At 45.8% G+C, this 24,906-nt stretch overlaps 1 protein-coding gene across 1 annotated transcript; it reads left to right on the top strand.

Moving 5' to 3' along the window:
- Positions 1–21: 21 nt before the first annotated feature.
- Positions 22–14,503, top strand: LOC135368895 (outer mitochondrial transmembrane helix translocase-like). Its single transcript, XM_064602442.1, has 9 exons — positions 22–279; positions 428–469; positions 525–702; positions 1,723–1,791; positions 1,909–1,997; positions 2,736–2,975; positions 6,076–6,126; positions 6,184–6,314; positions 13,638–14,503. Exons 1-9 carry the CDS (start codon positions 121–123, stop codon positions 13,783–13,785), a joined length of 1,107 nt encoding a protein of 368 aa, XP_064458512.1. The 5' UTR covers positions 22–120; the 3' UTR covers positions 13,786–14,503.
- Positions 14,504–24,906: the final 10,403 nt, after the last annotated feature.

Raw genomic sequence — 24,906 nt, 5'->3', positions numbered from 1 at the left:
GACAGCGCCACCACTAGCAATATGGCGGGCTCCTGAATCACGCTTATCACGCGCTCGGAATTTCTCCTCTCCTGCATAGTTTCTCTTTTCGATTCTCTAGATCCGCTAGATCTCTGAGACATGGCGAGTGAAAATGTTCGGATGTCGCTCTCACGTGGTGAAGTTGCAGGATTAGTATTTCGATTAACGCTCTTTGGAGCACTTACTTACTTCGGAATAAGATGGATGGTGAACGCGATTGACCCGACACGAAAGCAGAAGATAGAGGCACAAAAAAGAGTAAGGAAGTTCATTTCCACTACTCATGCAACACTAGAGCAATGACGGTAGTACTTCCAAAACTCTGCATATATTTTCTATTCAAGTATACTTTCGAAATGTTTTCGCTCGCTTCTACTCTTGAGCTTACATGGTTTCTCATTTCCAGGCTGAAAGAATATTGAAAAGAATCGGAATTACGAACGTCAAAGTAAGCGACCTCATTCTAAGCGTGCCAGCTGCCTGACTCGTTCTTTTCCTTCAAGCTTACAGAGTACGAGCTATCGATAGCTGCGCAATTAGTTGATCCTAAGGACATCAACATAACGTGGGAGAGCATAGCTGGACTCGAAGAGCTAACGCAGGAGGTCAGAGAAACTGTGATACTGCCCATTCAGAAGCGGGAGCTGTTCGCGGGCTCCCAACTGATACAGCCACCGAAAGGTAAGAATGGAATTTTTTTTGTTCGAATACACTAGGAGTACCGCCAGACTCGCTCACCTGAATGATATGCCTCATTCGTTACCCGTTGCATCAAACAGATCTACAGTTCCTGTTTCGAGCTAAAGTTCAGAAAAGAGAAATCGATCACTAACGAAAGTAGGCACAAAGCTTATCATTTTAACAGTACTTCCGTGACTTCTGCCTGTGTTAGTCAACATTTTAAATGTCTCTACTGATTTGGTACACAGCTTGTGAAGTGTAAGGAAATATCGCTGTTTGTCTGGGAAGCGGACCATTTTCATCATCGCAAAATGAAACTTGCTGACACGGAACACGTATGGGCTGCTGTGGTGTAGGCATTTATGCCATCCATTTCAGTGCTGCTGTTGGAGAATTTTGTAAACCTCAATTTGAGTCACCGTAGTGCTTGTTTCCATGGAAATGCATGATATGGAGAATGTAGACAGCTACGCCCATGAGTATTCTTACTATAGGGATGGGACGATTCCAGAATTTCCTGATTCCGAAGCCAAGGAAGGTTCCGCGAATCTCGAATCTTTCAAATCCCTTCTTAAGGAGGAGTTTGGAAAGCCAGGAAAAAAAGAAAAACACTCCTACTGAAAAGTGTTTTGAAGCAGACTTTGATATATTTGTTTAATGAAAAACAAATTAAATAATCGTTCGCTTTCAGGAGGAAACATACCCGTATACTTCTTCCTAAGTGTAATTTATTTAGCATGTTGTAGACCACAGGAAACACATACGTCGAGTCTGAATTCTTTCCATAAAACTAAGAAACAGTCTAAAGCAAAGCCGCGTTACTTTTAAACTTGCGTTGTCTGTGCTTTATGCTGTGGTTTTGAAGTGCCCCCGGGGGTTCCTATCGGGCTTTCGGCAGACTCCAGAGGCACCCATTTTAAAGAGGAACAAAGGAAGAAATCATCGTTCTTGCAACTTCAATCTCACCGCAACAGAAGATTTGTGAAAAAGAAATACAGTTCCACGTGTGTACATTTTCAGGAGTGCTGCTCCATGGGCCACCAGGTTGTGGAAAAACTATGGTTGCCAAGGCAACGGCACGAGAAGCAGGTGAGTTGCACTGTGCTTTCTGCAGTTCCTGTGAAGTGTGGAGTTTGCTAACCATTTCATAAATGAGCTCAGCATTGCTGACAGGCAACACGCATCGATAATTTATTTTGTTTGTAGGCGCTCGCTTCATCAACCTGGAGGTTTCCGCACTGACGGACAAGTGGTACGGAGAGTCGCAGAAGCTCGCTGCCGCGGTCTTTTCCCTGGTAAGCCTGTGGAGAAGAAACTGGACTTTTATATTCAAATATGCATAGATATGTTCGTAAACTGTCATTGAAACTGCAGTGTTGGTAGCGTATTGGCTGTACCAAGCCGTACGTACATTACTCCAGGCCTGAATGCCCGCAAGAAGAAGTTGTGCCACATTTATTTCACTTTTCTGCCACATTGGCGCCCCCTACGTGGCCCAAAGGGCTGTTAAGCGGAGCGGGATCCTCTACGGGTATTGTGCACCTCCTTCCATCCTGGCGGTTGAATGCGGATAGACGTCATATCTACTGAAATTTGAGGCAGCAAACTCTGTCCGAAAGCTTGTTTTTCAGTAAAATAAATGTTTCAATCCCTTTAAATACTTATTTGAATTTAAATGATGGCAATCGGCTGGAACGTTCTGCAATAGCTGATAGTTCTGCATAGCAGACGACGCTAACTGTCGTCGTTGCACTTTTGCGTATTATGTGCTCATATGAATATTCACATATGTTCCACCTATTGCTCGTTTTGAATTCTAAAAATGTTCACTACAGACTGCTTTTTCATTACTGCTAAACACACTTATTGCCATCCAATGGCATCACTACCATTCGGGGCCACGTTAGCGAGCGTTATTACGCAGTACGCAATCGTAACCTAAGTTGGGCGCAAGTTTTCTGCGGAAGCTTTCAAGCCTGGTGTAATACACGTAGGCCCAGGCAGTGTACCACATAAAACAGGTATATGTGCAGGCCGTGAAGATTCAGCCGTGCATCATCTTCATCGACGAAATCGACTCTTTCCTGCGGTCACGGGACACCCAGGACCACGAGGCAACAGCCATGATGAAGGCGCAGTTCATGTGCCTCTGGGATGGGCTCATCACAGACCCCAATTGCCAGGTGGTGGTGATGGGGGCCACGAACCGTCCCCACGATGTAGACCGGGCTATATTGCGGCGCATGCCCGCCATGTTCCACGTCGGCCTTCCGGTCAGTGCTCGAGCCGCTAACGTTTTTGACAAACGTCATCCAGTTTATAACTAGAGCCTGAAGTTTTCGGGAAATTTTTTTTTTTTCTAAACTCGGTGGGGGGGGGGGGGGGGGGTAAAAATCGGGTAAATAAACATGCACACTAAATTCGTGCGAATTCGGGTGAAAAAAACTTGCAGTATGCTAGATTCGGGGTGAAATCGGGCTCAGTTACTCAACTAACTGTAGTGGTTTGGTTCAAATGGTGGTGTAACAGAATTTTTCTGCCAAACAAGTAAATTAATGCATTCCTACAGACATCCCAGTGAGGGCGATTTGCCGGGTAAAAATCGGGTTTCACCCTAAAGAGGCGACTTTCGATTCGGGGTACAAATTCGGGGAAGAATCGGGTAAAACCCTAAAACTTCAGGCTCTATAACACTTCTTCGTGTTGCATATGAAGATTGTTCAATCGATTCTGATTGTCTGTGTGTGTGTGCGTGCGTGCTACTGGGGCTCGTGTTCATCAAAATGTAGCCCGACAACCCTAGCAGGGTTGGTTTGCCGGGCTCCTGTGGTTTTCGTGTCAACCTGCTACTTAAGAGGGGATCTCTTCGTCGTTTCTGCGATAGAGAACATTTGTTCGCACAGCGCTCAGAAACGGCGTAAAGTATCCTCAAAATAGGAGCACTGTCGTGTTCTCCTTGCTTCGCCCTTGTCAATGACACATTTTGTAGAATTCCAGGACTATCTGATAATAATTCCCAAATATTTTAGTGTACGATGCTCTATCGAGACGGCAGCACATGTTCGAGATGCACCAAACTTTAATTCGTTAAAAACCAACGGCTCAACCTTGTCCTCTACAAAATACGTCATTGACTAGAGAAAAAGCTAAGAGAACGCGCCAGTAACCAATCTTACGATGATAGTTTAGAGCGTTCACGTGTCTTGTGCGAAATCACCCATAGATTTCTGAAGAAGTGATTCCCCCTTAATGGTCGTAGAGTGATGCGGCTGGCTACCGCAGCCAATAGGAACAAACATAAGGCGGGGCTTAAACGTGCCTTCTTAAGTTTAACGTGACTCTAGTGATTGTGCGCGCTCATTCCCATGATCTTGCCTCTGACGGAAGCAGGCAGTTTTGTAACAGATCTTATTGATTGATCTTGTTGAATTAGTACAACTTTCATCGTGTTATTTAATTGTGTGAGCAAAGCTTTCGCAGGGCTAGGACAGGAGTGAGGAGGGTGAGGAACAAACTGATGGTTGTCTTGCAAAAAATTTCGTTCGTTGAGGTGGACATAGGCTTATTGTGATGCAGGATCTAATTATAAATCTTTGTATAAATTGTCTGGGATGTGTGAAATGCCCGTCTAACATCCTCTGCAACTTCAGTGGTAGTCACTGTTTCAAGAAACTTGTTTCCACGGAAAGAACATGTTGTATTCACAAAGCCAAAGGAGGGCTGTATGATAGAGAAAACACGAGAGCTGTCTCCAGCAGAATACATGTGTTGTCAGGAGCCCATGGCCAGGCTTTTTAAAAGTATCCGGTCTATGGGTGCCCTGTGGAATGCACTGGTACAGTTACAGATACGTACTTCCGAAAATTTACTCTGTACTTTTGCACTTACGTTTTTTTTTTCTGCTAAATTGATTGATTGGGTCGATTTAGCGGGCTGTTATTAGTTACATTACAATTAATAGAGCAGATTACCTTCTGTCACATGATGTGATGACGCATGGTGGTTTGCGTTCCTGGTTGCGTTCCTGGTTGCGGTGCTTGCGTCGTTCCTATGGATTCTGCACACACTTGAGACAGGAATTATTAAATATCTTTATTGCAAGAAGACACATAGATAACTTATCCCAGCTGTTTGCGTTCCGTCTTAACATTTCTCTTCGCTTGCATAACCTCTGTTTGCCCGAAGGAGCACATTCACTTTGAAATCCTTCTATGTAATGTGGGTTCAAAGATTTGAGCTGACAATACCCCTACTCCCCCAAAAAACTACGTGACCACTCCACTGTGTGGCAACCCAGTGCTAGAGACTTTAGTAGCGGGAATGGTTAAAGGGGCACAAAACAGGTCGACGAACATTCTCCAATTATTATGCCCAATGAAAGAATGTAGCTCACAATATTCAAATATGAAATTCTTTTGCTTCTAGCGAGCATCTTTAACACGAAACAATGCCATTCAAAGAGCATAATCCGCGCGAGCCTCTCCTTATCCTTGGAGCCGGGTCACGTCACTATATTCCAGCGTATAGCAACACCGAATTCTAGGCGCTGGAGGTGGGGGAGATTTCGCTCTCCTAGCCAATGACGGACCCCACTGAGACAAGTTGCAGCTCGCGAGGAAACCGGTTACGGGAACATCGCGGTGACCTCGCGGAGCAATACAGCACAGAGAACATAGTGCGCATGTGAAATAGAATATTGAGGGTTTTTGGTACAGTTTGAACTGGCTACCTTGGATTGGGCAAGTGGGAATACGTTTAGAGTTGACCTCACTTCTCGATATTACAAAAAAAAATAATGTATAAGCGTCCCGTATTCTAAATGGCTGAAGATGCACGACGTCAAAATGACGTGTCGCTATTGTCGCCAGGACATCGCAGGGCGGGGCATGAGGGCGAAAGAGTGCAGTGAATATTCATTCGGTTTGGAGCCATTATTTACTTTTTTGCGACAACATTTTTTCGAATACGTTCACCGTCGGCAACGTATCACAATGTATTTAGAAAAACTGCGCCTCGTATACCTGTTTATTGCCCCTTTAACGATGGTGAACAAAGCACTTAGGCTGGATGCCTAACCATGTTTTTTTTTTTTTTATTGATAATGAGAAAGAAATAGTGAAAAAGAGTGAAAGTTACTGAAAAAAAGTAACAGCATTAATGGTAAAAGTACCTCCATGAAAATCTACGCTGTTTCGCTAAAGACACACAAAAAATATCTAAATACGCATAGCTAAACACTAACCAAAAGCAGACAAATTTTCCGTTTTCCGTTTAACACAATATGGTGCTTCCATCGATGTTAGAAGTTCCACCTCAAAGATTGCCACCTAGCATTTTCTCCTAAAGACAACCTTTTGCGCGAATCTATTTCAGAACCAACTTCAGCGAAGTGGAATCATCAAGCTCATCCTGGAAAACGAAATGGTTAGTATAACTGGGTGGTCCACCCCGAAAAGGTGTTGCAGACGTTGATGTTAACAGGTGTCCGAAGACGTGGACGCCCGCAAGCTCGGCCGCATGACGGAGGGGTTCTCTGGGAGCGACCTGAGAGAACTGTGTCGCAACGCAGCGCTGTACCGCGTACGGGACTTACTGCGGGACGAAAGGCACAGGTGGGTGACTTTGTGCAGGTACCATTTCGTGTCTTTACCACGGGTGGGTGAAGGTAACACTGACAGTATCCACATCCGTTCGGTATCTACGCTTGCACTGTCCGCAGCTGTGCTCTTTGATATAGTTGCATCGGCATCTGCACGTCAGCGCGGCTGATATTTTTACTTCTAAGCAGAGAAGGCTGACTGATTTCTGGTAATGGCAGCAAACTGCACAGCGTTGCAACAAAATGACACACTTCCACAGGAGCATTTTGTTGCGCTTAGGGACAAGAAACCACTACACTGCTCCACATGCATAGTGTTGTGTGGACTATCCTTGACTTTGCTGACCAAGAGCGAGGGAGGCTCCGCCCCCAAATGGCGCGCCAATAGGAGGACTCGGGAGGCGGAGCGCTGCGGCCTCTGCTCTTGCCTAATAGATGGCGCATCGGTAGCGCTCGGATCGGGGTATGTGAGCCGCTGTCGTCTGCTTCTTCCGGTAGAGCTACGACCTTGAAGCCTCTGCTCTCGCGTAAGAGATGGCGCTACATTGGCGCTCGGTAAGGGCACGTGTGGTCGTCCCAACTTTGAGCCTCGACCTTGAGACTGGCCGGTAACCTAAATTCCGATAACGCGGCGATTGCAAACCATAGTGAGTAGTTTTGACGATTATGCTTCATGGATGTATTATTTTGGCCAGTTCGATGTTTATGAAAACGGAAAGAAATGTTGCTGCTTTTGTTCTACTCCTCGCACTGAAATAAATCATTTAAAATAGTTGTACTGTGTGTGTTTTTTTTTTTCCTCTTCGTAAGTAGTTACGCAAGTATACTGCGTAGTTTTGACGAGTATGCTTCATGGATGTATCATTACATTACCAAATTTTTGGCCAGTTCGACGTTTCGCTCCGCTCTTATGCGTGAACATTGCCTCAACTCGTGAAAAAGGAAAGAAATGTTGCTGCTTTTGTTCTACACCTCACACTTAAATAAATCATTTAAAATAATTGTACTGTGTGTTTCTTTTTTCTTTCTGTTTTTCTTCTGTTTTTTTTTTTTGTAAGTAGTTACGCAAGTACACTGCGTAGTTTTGACGATGATGCTTCATGGATGTGTCATTACATTACCAAATTTTTGGCCAGTTCGACGCTTCGCTCCGCTCTTATGCGTGAACATTGTCTCAACTCGTGAAAAAGGAAAGAAATGTTGCTGCTTTGTTCTACTTCTAGCACTGAAATAAATCATTTAAAATAATTGTACTATGTGTTCTTTTTTTTTTTCTTTTATTGTAAGTAGTTACGCAAGTATACTGCGTAGTTTTGAGGATGATGCTTCATGGATGTGTCCTTACAGGGGCGCGGACAATTCCTCACCGGACAGTTGCTCACCGGACAATTGCTCACCAAAAAACTGCTGAGGCCGGACAATTGCTCACCACAGAACCGTTGAGGCCGGACAATATTACTCACCGCCTCTTTCACCGCACTTATATTGAGATTTTATTTCGCGTTTATGGCGCTTAATTTTTTTATGCTATAGCTGAACTTCTTTTTTAGTTGTCTAAGTTGCTTCAAATAGATCTAGGAAATCCACCAGTGAAGAGGGTGAGGCGAGAGGTCGTCCACTTGCAGGCACGCATGAAGCGTCTTTGTCAGAACCTGCGTCCATGGGGCGCTCATATAGGATTTTTTTCCAAGGGGGGACAGCAAAGTGCTTCCAGTGGGGCAAAGCGTGCAACCACCTCACCTCCTTCCTTGGGGACGGACGCTGCGGACTGTGCGGGTGTTTACGGGTCCAGGAAAAAATGTCCCCGGAAGCAATGCCCCCGGAAAAATTGTCCCCAGAAGAAATGTTCCCTGGAAGAAACGTCCCCGGAAAAAATGTCCCCTGAGGAAAATTCACTTTTGGTACGCGTGGACTGGTTGACTTCGGACGTTGACTTTTTACTATATAGGACGGTGTGAATGTTTGGATTTTTGAGCACCGAAGCGAGTAATCGTATATCCTATTCCATTTCCTAATCAAATATGGAATTGAAGGTTCGAATTCCAAATCGAATTGATGCTTCTACTAAACTGAATATATTTGAAGAGACCCGGCACATGGAGAACAAAAAAAAAGAGTAAGCGCTATACTTACGCATATATATACGTACCGTACATGTTTGCATTCCATTATACATGTATGTTGTATATGTATCCAATTACGGTTATTCAACGAGTCACTTAATTTATTCGTATTCAATTCCATTTTAAAATGACTATTCACACATAGCATTTCTTTGCCTGGGTAGTCGCTGTGCGTCAGTTTTTGTGAATTTACTTCATTGTGTCTTGCAACAATGCGGCCTGTACAGTCATGGGGCTCCCGAGATGTGATACCGCTAGACATATTGAAATATATTTTTGTCTGTCAATTTTGTTGCTTTCCCCCCGCATTTTATTTTCCTCTTTACACATCACCGTGCACGTCGATCTGCACACTTCTAAAAAAGAACTTGACATGCTCCTGGTCAATCCGAATGACGTCTTCTCTCCTGATTTGTTGAAACTGGACGGCGTACTACTTTCTATGACACTTCACATTTGTGCTAATTAGCAGAGAAAATGTTTTTCCGTGTTAGCGCTGCGAAGCAACTATTGCTGTACGCGGTGTACAGGCGTGGGCAGAGGACAGCAGGAGGGAGGGTGACAGGGGGTTAGTATGCGTCCTGGGCCGACTTCAGGGCTAAGTGAGCCGACATTCATCAGGAAAGTCCGACGGAAAACCCAGGGAAAACCTCAGAGAGCACACCTGGTGACAGGATTCGAACCCGTGTCACGTTGTATCAACGAACGTGAAATTGATTGTGGTGTATTCCCTACGAGAAATCGTAAGTGAAAGTTGGTCGAGCTTCAAAGTAAAAACCCTCAGTAAGTGGTTAGGAATTTTAGTATTTATTTTGAGCCGGAGGACTTCATGACCTGCAATATCGCAACCGGGGATTTCGCAAAAATTCCACGCGTACCAAGAGTGGATGTTTCTCGAGGGGACATTTTTTCCGGGGGACATATTTTCCAGGGGACATTTCTTCCGGGAACATTTTTTCCGGGGACATTTTTTCCGGGAACATTTTTTCCGGTTCCCGGTGTTTACAGGTGCACATTATTATGACACATGAGAAAAAAGAAACAGTGCACAGTTTCACAAGTGACCGTGCCCCTCTCTCGGTACACCCATGCCTGCGTCACCAAGACACAAGCCGCGGGAGATTTAAAAACACATCACTATTTATGCGCTAAAATTCACGAATTTTCTCTGTCTGTCCAAGTCGGTTTAGCGAACGAACGGCACATTTTAGCGCCGTTAGCCTTAGCAAGGCGGACACGACTGAACAGCATGTTGGTTAGTTCATTATTAGGTTAGTCTAAGTTCGCTGTTGGCAGTTTCCCGCGCGCGACTGTGCATTTTATAGTCAAATAACATTTATTTACAGTAGTTTATTTTGCAACGGGGATTTCGGTCGGAGGTACACCAAAGTTCAGTTAACATAAAAAAAGTCAAGTATATGAGCGCCATAAACGAGAAATAAAATCACATCACATAAGAACGCGAAATAACATTACATATAAGTGTGCGGTGAAAGAGGCGGTGAGCAATTGTCCGGCTTCAGCGGTTCTGTGGTGAGCAATTGTCCGGTGAGCAATTGTCCTGGATCCGTCATTACATTACCAAATTTTTGGCCAGTTCGACGTTTCGCTCCGCTCTTATGCGTGAACATTGTCTCAACTCGTGAAAAAGGAAAGAAATGTTGCTGCTTTTGTTCTACACCTCGCACTTAAATAAATAATTTAAAATAATTGTACTGTTTGTGTGTCTTTTTCTTTCTTTTTGTAAGTAGTTACGAAGTATGTAAAAAGGAAAGAAATGTTGCTGCTTGTTCTACTCCTCAAACTGAACTGAATCCTTTGAAATAATTATACTCTGTGTTCCTTGTTTCTTCCCCTTTTTGTAAGTAGTTACGGAAGAAAATAATTGTGCTGTGTGTGTGTGTTTCCTTTTTGTAAGGGTTCCGGGACATTTGATCGAACGTCGTTTGGTCGAAAGCCGTTTGATCGAACGCGGGACATTTGGTCGAAAGGCATTTGATCAAACACCGTTTGATCGAGACGGCAGCGGTCGTTTGATTGATTGTTTTATTCGTTCGCTTGAAGCGTTGATGTTTCACTCTGTGTAATCCGCTCGCCCATAAACACATTCTCGTCATCCTAATCCACTTTTTCGCATCCAGAAAGTGATCTGATGGTGTGCTTTTTTTTTTTTTTTCTATTTATTTCCATTAAGTGCTGAAACTGCGTTTGCACGAGCTTTGAAAGTAAAGTTAGACGTTTAACTCCACTCTCCTCCTCGTGGCTGATACTGCCTGAGCGCATTGCTAAAAGTACGCCCAAACATTTCATTTTCCAAAATGCTCCGCAACCCGGGACAATTTATTCCTACGCCCACGCTAACGTGAGACATGTTCTTCGCTGCATTTTTCTAACCTATCTGCCGGAAATATGCAGAAGGTATCAGGGCCTTGGAGAATTGCTTCTTAATCTTGTCACGTTGTCTGTGTGTTCTCAGAACACACAGACAATCATACAGACTTTCCCAAATTGGAGTTCTAATTTCTCTTCTCGCTTGGGGTGGCGATGCCCTCATTCGCACATTGTGCTGTTTTCTAGACGGGCGGAAATCCCTGAACACACGGGATGAGCGACCTGTAGCCTCTAACCATGACACCCTTCACCGCTGGAGGCTACAATGTGGAACTTGAGAGAAGCCCACAAATATGGGAGGATGAGATATGTGTACTTAAGCGTATTTTAAATATAAATACGCCTAAAACGGTATTTAAATATAAATACATTTTTCTTGCCTGTATTTAAATACATGTATTTATATTTTAAATACAAAGTGTTTAAATACTGCCCATCCCTGGTGTTCTGTTTCATGAGCTATCCACAATGCCGCTCCTGTATTTTTGGAAGCATAGAACCCCGCCGAACCATTATTTCAGCCCTCTACAACCAGGGGCCATAGGCTAAGCCCAGTGCTTGTGCATTCTTTCCGGAACCCGGTGCAGAGCAGCCTGTGGCACTGACTGTTGTCTGAGTTAAGGGACACAAACCCGTTTTCTTCCGACAGTACTTAAAGTAAAATCAGTTCAAGCAATGATGCTTAATTAAGTACCATTTAGCTATCGAGCCTCTCTTCGGACGCGGGATCATTTTTTTCGGAACCCGCCGCTGCTTAAGTAGCAGCAAGCAGCAACATTTCTTTACTTTTTACATACTTCCGTAACAACTTACGCAGGTTTAGCAGTTAATGCAAATAAATAGCAAAAAAGAAAGAGAGGCACACACAGTACAATTATTTTAAATGATTTATTTCAGTGCGAGGAGTAGAACTTTTAGCAGCAACATTTCTTTCCTTTTTCATGAGCTGAGACAATATTCACGCATAAGAGCGGAGCGAAACGTCGAACTGGCCAAAAATTTGGTAATGTAATGACACATCCATGAAGCATAATCGTCAAAACTACGCAGTATACTTGCGTAACTACTTACGAAAAGAAAAAAAAAAGAAGCACACAGTACGATTATTTTAAATGATTTATTTCAGTGCGAGGAGTAGAACAAAAGCAGCAACATTTCTTTCCTTTTTCACGAGAAGAAAAACAATGTGCAAGTTTCCGGCGATGCAGAATCAAAAATAACAAAGACGGTTAAGAGCATCAACTGTTTACTATATACATTAAAAACAAGACTTTCGTGCAGTAGGCTGCACTTCTTCAGGTGAAGAAGTGCAGCATACTGCACGAAAGTCTTGTTTTTAATGTATACAGTTGATGCTCTTAACCGTCTTTGTTACTTCTTCACGAGCTGAGACAATATTCACGCATAAGAGCGGAGCGAAACGTCGAACTAGCCAAAAATTTGGTAATGTAATGACACATCCATGAAGCATAATCGTCAAAACTATGCAGTACACTTGCGTAACTGCTTACAAAAAGAAAAAAAAAGAAAGAGAAACACAGTACAATTATTTTAAATGAAGAGCGGAGCGAAGCGTCGAACTGGCCAAAAATTTGGTAATGTAATGACACATCCATGAAGCATAATCGTCAAAACTACGCAGTACACTTGCGTAACTACTTACAAAAAGAAAAAAAAGGAAGAAAAACACAGTACAATTATTTTAAATGAAGAGCAGAGCGAAACGTCGAACTGGCCAAAAATTTGGTAATGTAATGACACATCCATGAAGCATAATCGTCAAAACTACGCAGTATACTTGCGTAACTACTTACAAAAAGAAAAAAAAGAAAGAAAAACACAGTACAATTCTTTTAAATGAAGAGCGGAGCGAAACGTCGAACTGGCCAAAAATTTGGTAATGTAATGACACATCCATGAAGCATAATCGTCAAAACTACGCAGTACGATTATTTTAAATGATTTATTTCAGTGCGAGGAGTAGAACATAAGCAGCAACATTTCTTTCCTTTTTCACGAGTTGAGACAATATTCACGCATTGCGCGTCATCGGAATTTAGGTTACCGGCCAGTCTCAAGGTCGAGGCTCAAAGTTGGGACGACCACACGTGCCCTTACCGAGCGCCAATGTAGCGCCATCTCTTACGCGAGAGCAGAGGCTTCAAGGTCGTAGCTCTACCGGAAGAAGCAGACGACAGCGGCTCACATACCCCGATCCGAGCGCTACCGTTGCGCCATCTATTAGGCAAGAGCAGAGGCCGCAGCGCTCCGCCTCCCGAGTCCTCCTATTGGCGCGCCATTTGGGGGCGGAGCCTCCCTCGCTCTTGGTCAGCAAAGTCAAGGATAGTCGTTGTGTGTTCTGGGGTTAAAACCAGTAAAACTGATTTTTACCTCCGGATTGCATCGTCATCAATGGGGGAAACCAGAGCCGGAGTCAGGGGGCGCAAAAATTTCCCACTTGTAACCCCAGATGAAAAATGCAGGTGCTAGTACTGGGAGAGCCCCCCCAAAAACTTGGCAAGGTGCCAATCCAGCCAGTAATACAGGTACTGGAGTACTGCTAATCCAGCACAGCCACTAGGCCTCTCGTGTTAGCGTTAAAGGCGAGAGGCATTGTTCTTTTTTTTTTTTTTTACTGCTTGAAAGTCTGCTTTTGCACCTAATATTGCCTGTGTTTACCCCATCTTATAGCACAATTTGCAAAAACATAATCTAATTTAATAATTTACAAGTACTTAATCTAATAATAACTTCCAAAAAACATAAATCCTGAAACACACGCTTCCGTGGCCCACATTGTGCATCTGACTTGCTCCTTTCAGCCAAACGACAGAAAATTCAGACGAAGAGGTCTACCACGATGCCTTGCGACCCATCAGCATGGACGACTTCACAAATGCCCTCGGCAAAATGAAGGACTCTAAAGTGCTGGCGCATCCACGGACCACCCTGCCTCTAGAGTTGGACTGAGGGCTTCCGCCGACGAATAGCCGACCACTAATTTGAATAGTGTTCTACCAACCGTATTCATCCTCTGTATCATACGTGTCATATCTGATGGACCTTACTTGATTCTAGTGGGAAAGACTCCTTCAGTGAAGCGCCTTGTGCATAGAGCCGTTGGGCTGCATTTCACACCAAACCCTTTGGTTTGATAGTGGTGTCTCTTGAGGGCCACAGGTGATGCGGCAGCCCGCAGTGCTGCCCAAGACGGTGTGCGCGGACGTTAGAAAAAGTAATCCCGTCTTTCGCGTCTTACGACAGCATGTACCGCAAGTTTTTAGGTTGTAGATTGCCGAAAAACTTGCTTCGGAGTAAATTCAGGAAGAAAATTATGGTGTGACGATTTGTGTTGCACCTATGTATTTAGAATGAGAAAGTTTGGAGATTGGACAAAACCGTTTGTGTCAGTCTTCCACCAGTGCGCTGGAAAGGAGGGATTTGTGCAGCGAATGCACGTGGTAGCAATACTCGGACGCAAGGACAGTGTGGTCCCCTTAGGGCTGGAGTGTAACGAAGCGCAGGACACACACGGGACACACACACAGTGTCAGACGTAGTACTCTCATGTTTTCCCATGGTTTTATTCGGAGCAGGCTGTTTTATTGTGATGTCTGAACACTGAATATCCACTGTGTTTTTAAATAATAAGTACCAAACACCTAAGAAAATACATTAATTTAGGTAATTAGTTGTCCCGTAACGCTTTGCAGCAGCCAGGCCGCATAACCTTTCTGCACACGCCATCTTTGCCGTTCTCACATCTTCAACAGCAGCAGCAACAACAACAACAACAAACAGTAATCGGATGGTGAACGCTATAATAAGTTAATGCTTTTTGAGAGGTAGTTAGACCAGGTAGCCTTTGTGAAATGAAATGTCACTAATGAGCAGTTTCCTTTGCTGTAGATACAGCGCACATTGTGCTCTGCATGCAGATAAGACCCTTACCTCATAAATTGGCCCGTTTGTACAGCGTAGCACATTTCGAGCGTCTTAGCACGCTGTGCTGCTGAGACTAGCATGAACAGCTGAGGCAGGTAATTGTGCGGTGGACAAATAAAATTAAAAGTGGCAGCGGGGAGAGCATTGGTCCCTAGTTTCGTCGCGTGGACAACGTGGTGAGTTATTAGACGGTAGCGTACGTGTAGGGCAAAGGTAGAAATGTGCGGGTGAACCCAGTAACGGAATTTTGTGAGGATGGCTTCATTTCGCTGTGACGGAAAAAGGGGAACCTTTGGCGTGTAATAAAAACAAAGTGAAGCAGTTGAGCTTTGGAATGTCCAGAGGCTTTTGGGCAGTGCACACTCATCGACAAACAGTGAGAAATAAATGTAGAGTTTTTATTCCGCACAATATTTACGTTTAGTAAACTAATTTTTCGTTAGCACGTTTAACTAACTAAATGTACGTAAATGATGTAGCGAAGGACCAATTCCGCATAGCTTGATCACTCTGGAAGGCTTGGGTACTTTCATTTGCGATTTTGTCATCACAGGGCTGAGGTACCAGTGGCTTGGCAGAGGTACCTCTGCAAATGATACAGTGGCATAGATGCAGCCAAGCTGGCAATGCCTTATATGGTGAGGTAACATATGTCACCACGCCCGTCGGTTGAAGTGTACGTAATGTTGCGAAAATTATGCGAAGGAAAAGTCATGGTCAATAGGAAAAAAAAAAAAAAAACAAGGTTCGCATTATATTTTCGAAGCATGCACCGGGTGGAGGGAGTGAACTCCTTAAATGTGACTTGTTTGCCCTTTACCCCTTTTTCACTGCCCGACTTTGATGATTGAAATGCTGTTTGTCCTCTCCAGCTTCTTGAAAAAAAAAATTGTTCCCTTTTTGTAATAAATGGGGTGTAAGATGCACCAAACCCGTGCTCTTTTTGCATAGACCAGGCCAGTAACTTCCCCAGAAATTCACTGCTGGGGGGTATGCTTGATGAAGGTTCTACTTACGGAATTTTTCTTAGACACGGAAAGAATCGTGGCACAATGGAGACATTCCTGCACAACTTTCCCGTTTTATTGAGTTGGGCGAAAAGTTGGGTTCTTGATGATCCACATTGAGTTTGCGTGCCCGCACGCATTTTTGCTCGTATATGCGCGCAATCTATGCATTGAACAGTCACTTTCAAATGATTTTGGACAAATGCATGGTACGATCATCTGCATGACTGTAGTCCTGCAGCCCAAAGTTTGACAGCACAGGATGTAATTCGCTGCGCCGGACTCGCTATACCAGAACGCGTTGATGGCCGAGCTGGGTGGAGTCACCTGAGAAATTTCAGGGGGGGGGGGGAGGTGTACAGTCCCTCCTCCCCTGGCGGGAAGGGGGTTGTAGGGAGATCCCTGGACCAGGCTTCAAACCCCTGGCCGAAACCCTACAGCTTTGGTAGCGCATACGGGAAAGGGAAGCGAGGGTGAAATCCTCCTCCCCCATGTAAAGTTTCCGCAGCACCTATAGCGAAATATTTTTTCTGGCCACGCTATGGAGAGAATGACGAAAAACGCAATGGGACGACGAGATGGACGATACTACTGCGTGGAAGATAGCTAGGCGGAGTGCACGTGCGTCTCTACGCATGAGAGGAGGCAGTGAGAGGGAAGAGGGAGGGTGCCGCCTTAGCCAATGGGGGCTTTCCGAGTGGAGTAACTGGGAGAGGAGGTATGCGCAGAACGCTCGGTAACTTGCGGAGCGTATACGGTGACAACGACCCCGTGAGCATCACAACTTCGTTGCGTTGGCGCCCTGTCTTTTCCGTTGTTTTACGTCGATTCAGCCGTATTTGCAATAGACCTCTCCCTGTTTGTAATCAAATGACGTCATAGTGTTCGACAGCGCCACCAATTTGGTAGAGTTGAACTACTCTCGAAGTTAGGGGGCGAATAAGGTCGCGCCCGAAAGCCACGGTCTTGAAGGGATTACGATGGCCTCTGAAAGGGACGCGACCTTCGGTCCTACTTTTCTTTCAGTAGGAGGCAGCGAACAAGTGCTCGTTCGAGGAACATTTGTTTCGGTTTCAGTCCGTCTGCCAACGTCATGATGACGTTTCTCGGGTGGAGGTCTATTACTGTGGTATACCGCCAGGATCAACTGGCAGACACCACTGGAAACGACCGTATCTTCTACAGGGGTCCTAAGGCAGTTACAGACGCAGTTATACACCCATCCGCGGCCAATTCTTACTCAATCCATTCCAACACTTCTTCGTTTCCTAACTATCTGCTATTTACTATATCTATCACTATCTACTATCAATTACTATCACTATCTACTATATTGCCATTTTTGTAGACCATATCAGCCGTTTATTCGAGCAGTTCTATCGTACGTCTCGTCATCTCGTCCTTTTTAATCATTAATCTCACCCCTATAATCCTTCGTCCTATGTTTCATCCACTCATTGACATTATTTATTACTCACTCACTACGAAACTCATTATGAAACAATAGATACATTACTGATTATTTGGCTTTAACAACATTTGCTCAAAAATGCGTTCTTTGAGTCAGCGGTGGATCCAGGGGGCCGGTTGGGATATCGCCCCTCCCCCCCCCCACACACACAAAGTCAATTTATACGTTGCATTCCCTTCTGTTCCCTCTCCCACTATGCATCCCGGCAAAGAAACTGCCCCCCCCCAAAAAAAAAAACAAAGAAAACGAGGGTCCGGATCCGCCCCTGCATCGAGTTGTCTCCGGTATGGTCGAAGCAAACCCCACACCCTTTCCAGCATGGGATGGGGGCGATCGAAAATTCCCCGCGTACAAGTAGAAGCCAGCCCTGGTACGTACATTAACCTCGAACACAGGGATGGAAACACTTCTGATTGTTCCTTTCTTTCCCGGGAATTCTATGACCTGAGGGAGTATGGCGACTATCCCCAGAGGAACAGGTGTTCAAAGAGCGGATCACCCGAAACGCGTGGTGCGCTGACCCGACTGACCGCCCCTATCACCCTGCTGAAGCCATACTTTTAATACACGTTTTTGCATAGATAGATACTTTTCTGAAACATACATAATACTAATACAAAAACGTACAAAGTATTGTAATACGTGCCAAGCCCTGGTTAGTCATTCGACGGTATATTACCGGTATTAGCTTACATAACACGATTCCTACATTAGACGATATGCCAGAAGGCTATAGGCTAGAGAGCCAAAACCACACACTTTAAAGAAGCCAGAGGAAACGGTGTAGACAGTAATAGGAAAAAAGTGTATTTCACGAACCAATCGATCGTGTCTCGGTTAATGTAAACATCTATCTTTCGAAAACATGTAAGCATCCGAAGAACACTCGAAAGTTGTAGCGAAGTTCGGAGTCTCCATCAAGTGTACGTTGAGAAATCGGAACAGACCTCGGTCATATTTTTCGGTACAAAAGGTATCGCCATACCGCATGTAGAAAACCTTTCCCAAGGACAACCTCCAAAGCCCCCACGGGTAGACATCGGCATTCCACTGGCTACTAATGACCAGAGGCAGCACAGAACGGGCGGCCAGTACCAGAGCTTCGTTTGTAGTGAAGTTCAAGTCGGGGTACTTCGTCTCAATACATTCTTGAAAACGAGTGAAATTCGCTGCGGACTTGAGGCTGAAGCCCGAGTTCTTCTTGTAGATCGCGTCCATCCAGAGTATCGTAGCCGCACGAATGCCGAACACGGCCATGTTGAGGAAGAAGCGGTGAGGGTGGTTGAATACACACCACTTATAGAAACCCAAAGGAACTAAAAAGTAAGGAGACACGAGCTGTGGTGTCAGTGAAAAAGATATGCTGTATTTTGGGATATCCCTCGATCTCTTGACGCGAGCGACCAGGTAGTCGTATTCTCGGTACCGCAGGAAGTTTTCTCCGTACGACGGAGTCATCTCAGGAAGTGGAACGTCGATGACGGCGAATTCAGACGGCAGAACCAATTTCAAGTTGCTCACAATAGACTTGAGCGACTCGTGGTCTTCTAAAAGGAACATTCCCGAGGTTATTCCCGCCTGGATGACGCCGTACTGTGCTTGCCGGTACAACTCTCGAAAATGATCGTCCATGGACCTGTTCGTCAGGCCCTGCGTGTACAGCACGTCCCACATCGCTTTTGCCTTTTCGATAATTTCCCAACACCGGGTAACACTCTGGGCTTTGCCATAAAACACTTCGGGGAGTTTGTTTTGCCACGTGGCGATGTAAACGGTGACAAACAACATGTAGGCGATGCTAGCAGGCTGGTTGTCAGGATGAACCAGAAGACGCAGTAAGTTGGAGACGTCCTCCCTTGCCACATTTATCTTCATCGATGACAAATTTTGTCTCGGGTGCATATTACGGAGATCTTCGACAAACTCTCGCCATGATGCGTCAGGCACCGCGGAAAATATCTCGCGTATCGTGCTCAAGTCTCCGGTGATACTCTTACGTGAGGCATTCTTCAACACTGCACTCTCGAAGTCTTTCACGTCGTGCAGCGTAAGATTACTCTTCAGGTTGCGGTTGAAAGTGCGAATGAATGCAGCGCCACATTTTTCACATCCCCACACCGATTTTCGGAACATAATCGTATTTATGGAGACGCTCGGGGGGTCTCTGTGAAAATGCATATGAATCAGCGACGGAATTTTGTACGTACACTGAATCAGAAAGAAGAATCTCGCGATGTCCGCCGCGTTCATCGTGAGTCGTATGTTGCCAGCTTGTATGAAGGCGTCTGTAAACTGTTCGTTGAGCGCCGGTTTCGATTCCACCGTCAAGCAAGACCTGTGGTACCGAGACAGTGCGCGGCCTGCAGGTATTGAAGTGGCGCTTTTCAGTCCTTGTTGTACCCCTGGTGCGAAGATGGTGTAAACGTTGCGCTGGTACTTGGAAATGTTGGAACCAATCGCTCCGCTGCAGACATACGCGTAGAAGTTTTCGCAGGGGTTCAGTGATCGGTTGACTGTCCTGGAGAGTTGAGCGACGATATCGGGGCAGCAGAAGGTTGAATTGGATTTCCTCGTCAGCGGACTTCGCCCAACAGAGTACCAAATGATTATGCCTAATGTGAAGACACTGGCAGGGACGATGAATGCGAGGATGCCACCATTTGCAGTGGACTTCTCAGTAACAGGCTGCTGCTGCTGTCGTTCGGTTGGTCCTGCCGAAATGTTAGGCCCCGTATTCACGGGCTTCTGCGTGACCATTTCCGTTTTGCAGAAGCAGGCAAGGAAGCTGTAGGGTAGGATGCAGTTCAGTTCGACGTACACCTGGCACTGTGGAACACGGGCTGCTACCATGCACGGGCGGCACCAGCGCGCGTGAGAGCGGTATCTCCTTCTTCTTCTTCTTCCTCTACCACTAGGTACAGTGGCGGTATTTTCTTCTTCTTCGTCCCATGGAGAATGGCCATTAGCCACAAGGGAGATCGGCCAGGGCTATGAGTATGTCTAACTGTACTATGACTTGACGGTGACAACTTGGGTGGAGAATGTGATGGTTGAAGTGGTGGAGGTGCTGAAGTGCTCTCTAATCTCTCTTCAGCTTTTTTTTTTTTTTCGACATGGTCGTAAGCATAGAAATGGTCCTAAGGCAGCTACAGATGCACACGTCCATCGCCAATTTTTATCAATCCCTTCCAAACTTTTTTTTTTTTTTTCGTTTCCTTATCACTACGTATTGTTTTGTTTTTTTGGTCACACCATAGACTCTGTCAGCCGTCTTCCGAGCAGTTGTATCATTCGTCTCGTAATCTCAGCGTTTTGAATAACGAATCTCGTTCCTATCACGCTAAGTGGCTCAGTGGTTAGCGTGCTGGACATGTCACATCGAGACTGGGAGGTACCCGGGTTTGAATTCCGGGTGCCGGCTGTGCTGTCTTGGGTTTTTCCTGGGTTTTCCTCAGACGGTTTCAGACATATGTTGGCACAGTTCTTTTAGAAGTCTGCCCAGGACGCACACTCCCCCGGGGCGTCAGTCGTGACGTTGCCCACATCTGTGAGACCGACAACGGCGAGTTCTTTCACCATCACCACCACCACCACCTAAGCACAAGAAGGGGTCGATCCCATGGCCACACCGTTTCATTGTTAGTACAGTAGCCCGGCCACTCAGAATTGATTATCCCTGCTTGGACTCTCCATACAAAGAGGAGGAGGTGATGGTGGCGGTGGCGATGAGTCTGATGATGATGGATGCAGCAGGAGGCACAGGTGCATCAGCACTCATCCTGGACCAACTCCAACAGACACCACGTGCCGTCTACCGGAAAATCCGACGAAAAATACTCTGAGAACAACTCAGGGAATATTGCATCGAATGAGTTCCGTGAAGTAGAACTGACCCGCTGGGTGAGAACTGGACATCGATTCTGCAGTCATTCTAACCGTTGTTCTCCTCTCGATGTATGTCGCCTTCACCTGGCATATAGGTATAGCCAAACAGACATCCTGTGAAAGGCACACACTTTCATGGCCTAACCAGATAAAACCACGCATTGTAAACTGGCTTTTCTCTGTCTTTTTTTTTCGTTCTCAGATGGTCCTCAGAGAAGTAGTGTTCGTTTCCCGTGTCTGGAAGTGAAGTTTAATTCCTCTTTGCTCCGAATAATTCGAGGCGCCACATTGCTGGCCTACCATGGCCACCGGATGACCGGTCTGTATAGCAATTTTGCACCCAGCACACCGTATTTAACTTCGGGATCGAACCCGCTACCAACTCATCCGCCGAGGTCGGTATCCTTCTGGTTCGAGGAAGGTACAAATTGATAACGCTCTTACAGCCGGAAAGCCACGCATCAGTTGGCAACGCATTTGAACAAGTGGGAAAACAATCACCTCGTACGTTATACTGAGGAAAATAAATGTCCCCATCAATTCCAGTAGGGCTTCAGAGCTGCGAGATCAAGCCATACACTATGTTGCACCGATCGATCGAAAAAAAAAAAAAAACGCATAAAGCATCGCGTATCTGTCATCATTGATTTAGAAAAAGGGCTTGCGATACTGCACGGCTGTACGATATCCAGCGCGCGGTCCGCGTCTGTAGAGAATCAGCATACTTCGGGCTTACCTCGGGTTTAATCTACGTTTCAGATTTTCATCGAAGAACAGCATTCACCACGGTTCCTCTCATTCAGTCGTACAAGAGTAGTACATCGCTATTCGGGAGTCTCGTGAAATTATTTTTGGCATATCATCTCCCTGCGACCTCTCCCCGAGAAACGTCATGATGACGTTGGTAGACAGACTGAAACCGAAACAAATCCAAAGGTATAAGGGCAGGGTTCCACAAATGGGCACTTTCTGCTGTCTGCACCTTTCTGCTGTCACGTGAGTGCGAGCGCTCAACGTTGTGTCTTCACGTACACTGCTAACCGTGGGGAATATACTCTGCTACACACCCACAAGATATTCCGTAGCAGACGACAGGAAAACACGCTGACGGTGTCGTCTGCTAAGCGTCGTCTGCTAAATGCGCGGTACGCCACTTCCGGTATTCCGCACCGTGTGAATGCTCAACATAACACGGGACGAAACTTCCGCTCTGTGAGCGGTGCTTTCGCTTTTTCTTCCACTAGAATATCCAGTGAGCATGTCGCTCGTGTGAATACACCGTAAACGTAACCAGGAAGAACCATCTCTCAGTGTCCGGCGCGTTCATCGTTGACCGTATGTTACCACCTTGGATGAAACCGTCCGCAAACAATGCGTTGAGAGCTAGTCTCGGTTCCACCGTCCAGGGTGTCCTGTAATACTATATCGAATCAAAGCACTAGCTGCGGGTATTGAAGTGGCACTCAAGAAGCCGTTACTGCGGTGATCTGGAAGATCTAGAGCACATATCATTGCCCAAACTACCAACCTCTCTATATATTATCAGTTCGGTCGCTTGAATTCCTATAGGACGATATGCCAGAAGGCCACAGACCTCTAGAGAGCTAAAAACAAACACATAAAAGAAGCCAGAGGAAACAGCATAGACAGTAATACCAAAAATTTTATTTCACGAACCAATGGATCGTGTCTGTGTTAATGTAAACATTTATCTTTCGAATACATGCAAGAATCCGAAGAATATTCGGAAGTTGTAGCGAAGTTCGAAGTTTCCTTCAAGTGTATTTGGGGACTCCAGACATATATTGGTTATATTCTTCGGTGCATAAGGCAACCAATGACCAGAGGCAGTACAGAACGGGCGGTCAGTACGAGAGCTGCGTTTGTAGTGGAGTCGGTGCCGGGGTATTTATCTTCATCGACGACAAGTTTGTTTTCGGGTGCATAATAGTGGAGATCGTTGACAAAGCGTCGCCATGATGCGTCCGACGCTTCGGAAAATATCTCGCGTATCGTTCTCAAGCTTCTCAAGTCTCGGGTGATATTGTTATGCGAGATATTCCGCAATATTGCACTCTCGAAGTCTCTCACGTGGTGCAGTGTAAGATTACTCTTCAGGTTGCGCTTGAAAGTGCTAATGAATGCAGTGCAATATGCTTTACATATCCACGCTGTTCTTCGGAACATAATCATATTGATGAAGACGCTCGGGGGGTCTCTATGAAAATGCAACGGGATTTTGTACGTACAGCGAATCGGAAAGGACCTGGCGATGTCCGCCGCGTTCATTGCGAGTCGTATGTTGCCAGCTTGGATGAAGGCGTCAGCAAAGTGTTCGTTGAGCACTGACCTCGATTCCACCGTCAAGCAAGACCTGTAGTACCGAGAGAAAGCGCGGCCTGTAGGTATTGAAGTGGCACTTTTCAGTCCTAGTTGTACCCCTGGTGCGAAGATGTTGTAGACGTTGCGCTGGTACTGAGAAGTATTGGAACCAATCGCTCTGCTGCAGACATACGCGTAGAAATTTTCGCATGGGTTCAGTGATCGGTTGACTGTCATGGAGAGTTGAGCGACGATATCGGAGCAGCAGAAGGTCGAATTGGATGTCCTCATTAGCGGACTTCCCCCGACAGAGTACCAAATGATAATGCCTAACATGAGACCACCGACAGGGATGACGAATGCGAGGACGACTCCTATTGGAACGGACTTCGCAGTAACAGGTTGTTGCTGTCGGTGTGGTTGAGGTTCCGCTGCAATGTGAGCCTCCGTACTCACGGGCTTCTGCGTGATCGTTCCCCTTCTGGAATGAAGCTGCGGGACAGGGTTCAGTTCTCCGTACACCGGGCAATGTGGAACACGGGTTCCTTCTTCGTCGTCAAACGAGCAGGCACGGGCGGCACCAGTGCGCGGGAGAGCGGTATTTTCTTCTTCTTCTTCAGCCACAAAGAGGTGGTGGTGGTGGTGATAGGGCTTGCCGTTGTCGGCCTCACGTATGTGGGCAACGTCACGACTCACGCCCTGGGGGAATGTGCGTCCTGGGCCGACTTCTAAGGGAACTGTGCCGACATATTGAAACTGCGTTCTCCTAAAACTCGTATCCATCCTACGAACTCACTGAGTGCATAGGGTGCCACTCACTTCATTTCTCCGGCAAATCATGCCAAAGTGAAGAAATCATGCCGTCCTGTAGATCGAGTTATCGCTCGTACACCAGACACAATTATCGCCGACGCGTAACTAGTCTTATCTCTTACTGGAAACAACAGCTTCATTTTTTTATGGAGTGTCAGTGACAGGCATTTTAGCCTCAGTCGAACTAGCCCTATTGTAAAAGTTGTAAAATGATAAAAAGGACAATAGTGTGAGAACACAGGCAGAACGCTGGATTAAAAACCATTCCCTTTTGTATCATCAATAGCAAGTGGGCCTGGTGACTGATAAAGCTTCCCCCAACGATCTGGAGTCTCCTCCTCCACCCTCTCTTTGTCAAACTTGATTGGTCCACGGCTAGTTCCAGTCTAAATCCTGGCCAAGTTCAGACATATGTCGGCACAGTTCCCTTAGAAGTCGGCCCAGGACGCACATTCCCCCAGGGCGTGAGTCGTGACGTTGCCCACATACGTGAGGCCGACAACGGCAAGCCCTATCACCACCACCACCACCACCACCACCACCACCCTGGCCAAGTTCAGCTAGCGAACGCTCTGCCCTCAAATCTCTTCTGACCTTTTTGGACACCTTATGACTTCGCTCCTCATTGTGAGGTGACTCAATGCTCCA

This window comes from Ornithodoros turicata, chromosome 9 (genome assembly GCF_037126465.1).
Source record: "Ornithodoros turicata isolate Travis chromosome 9, ASM3712646v1, whole genome shotgun sequence".
Taxonomy (NCBI): domain Eukaryota; kingdom Metazoa; phylum Arthropoda; class Arachnida; order Ixodida; family Argasidae; genus Ornithodoros; species Ornithodoros turicata.
Note: the sequence above shows the minus strand (reverse complement) of the source record. Positions and strands in the feature narration are given on the sequence as shown.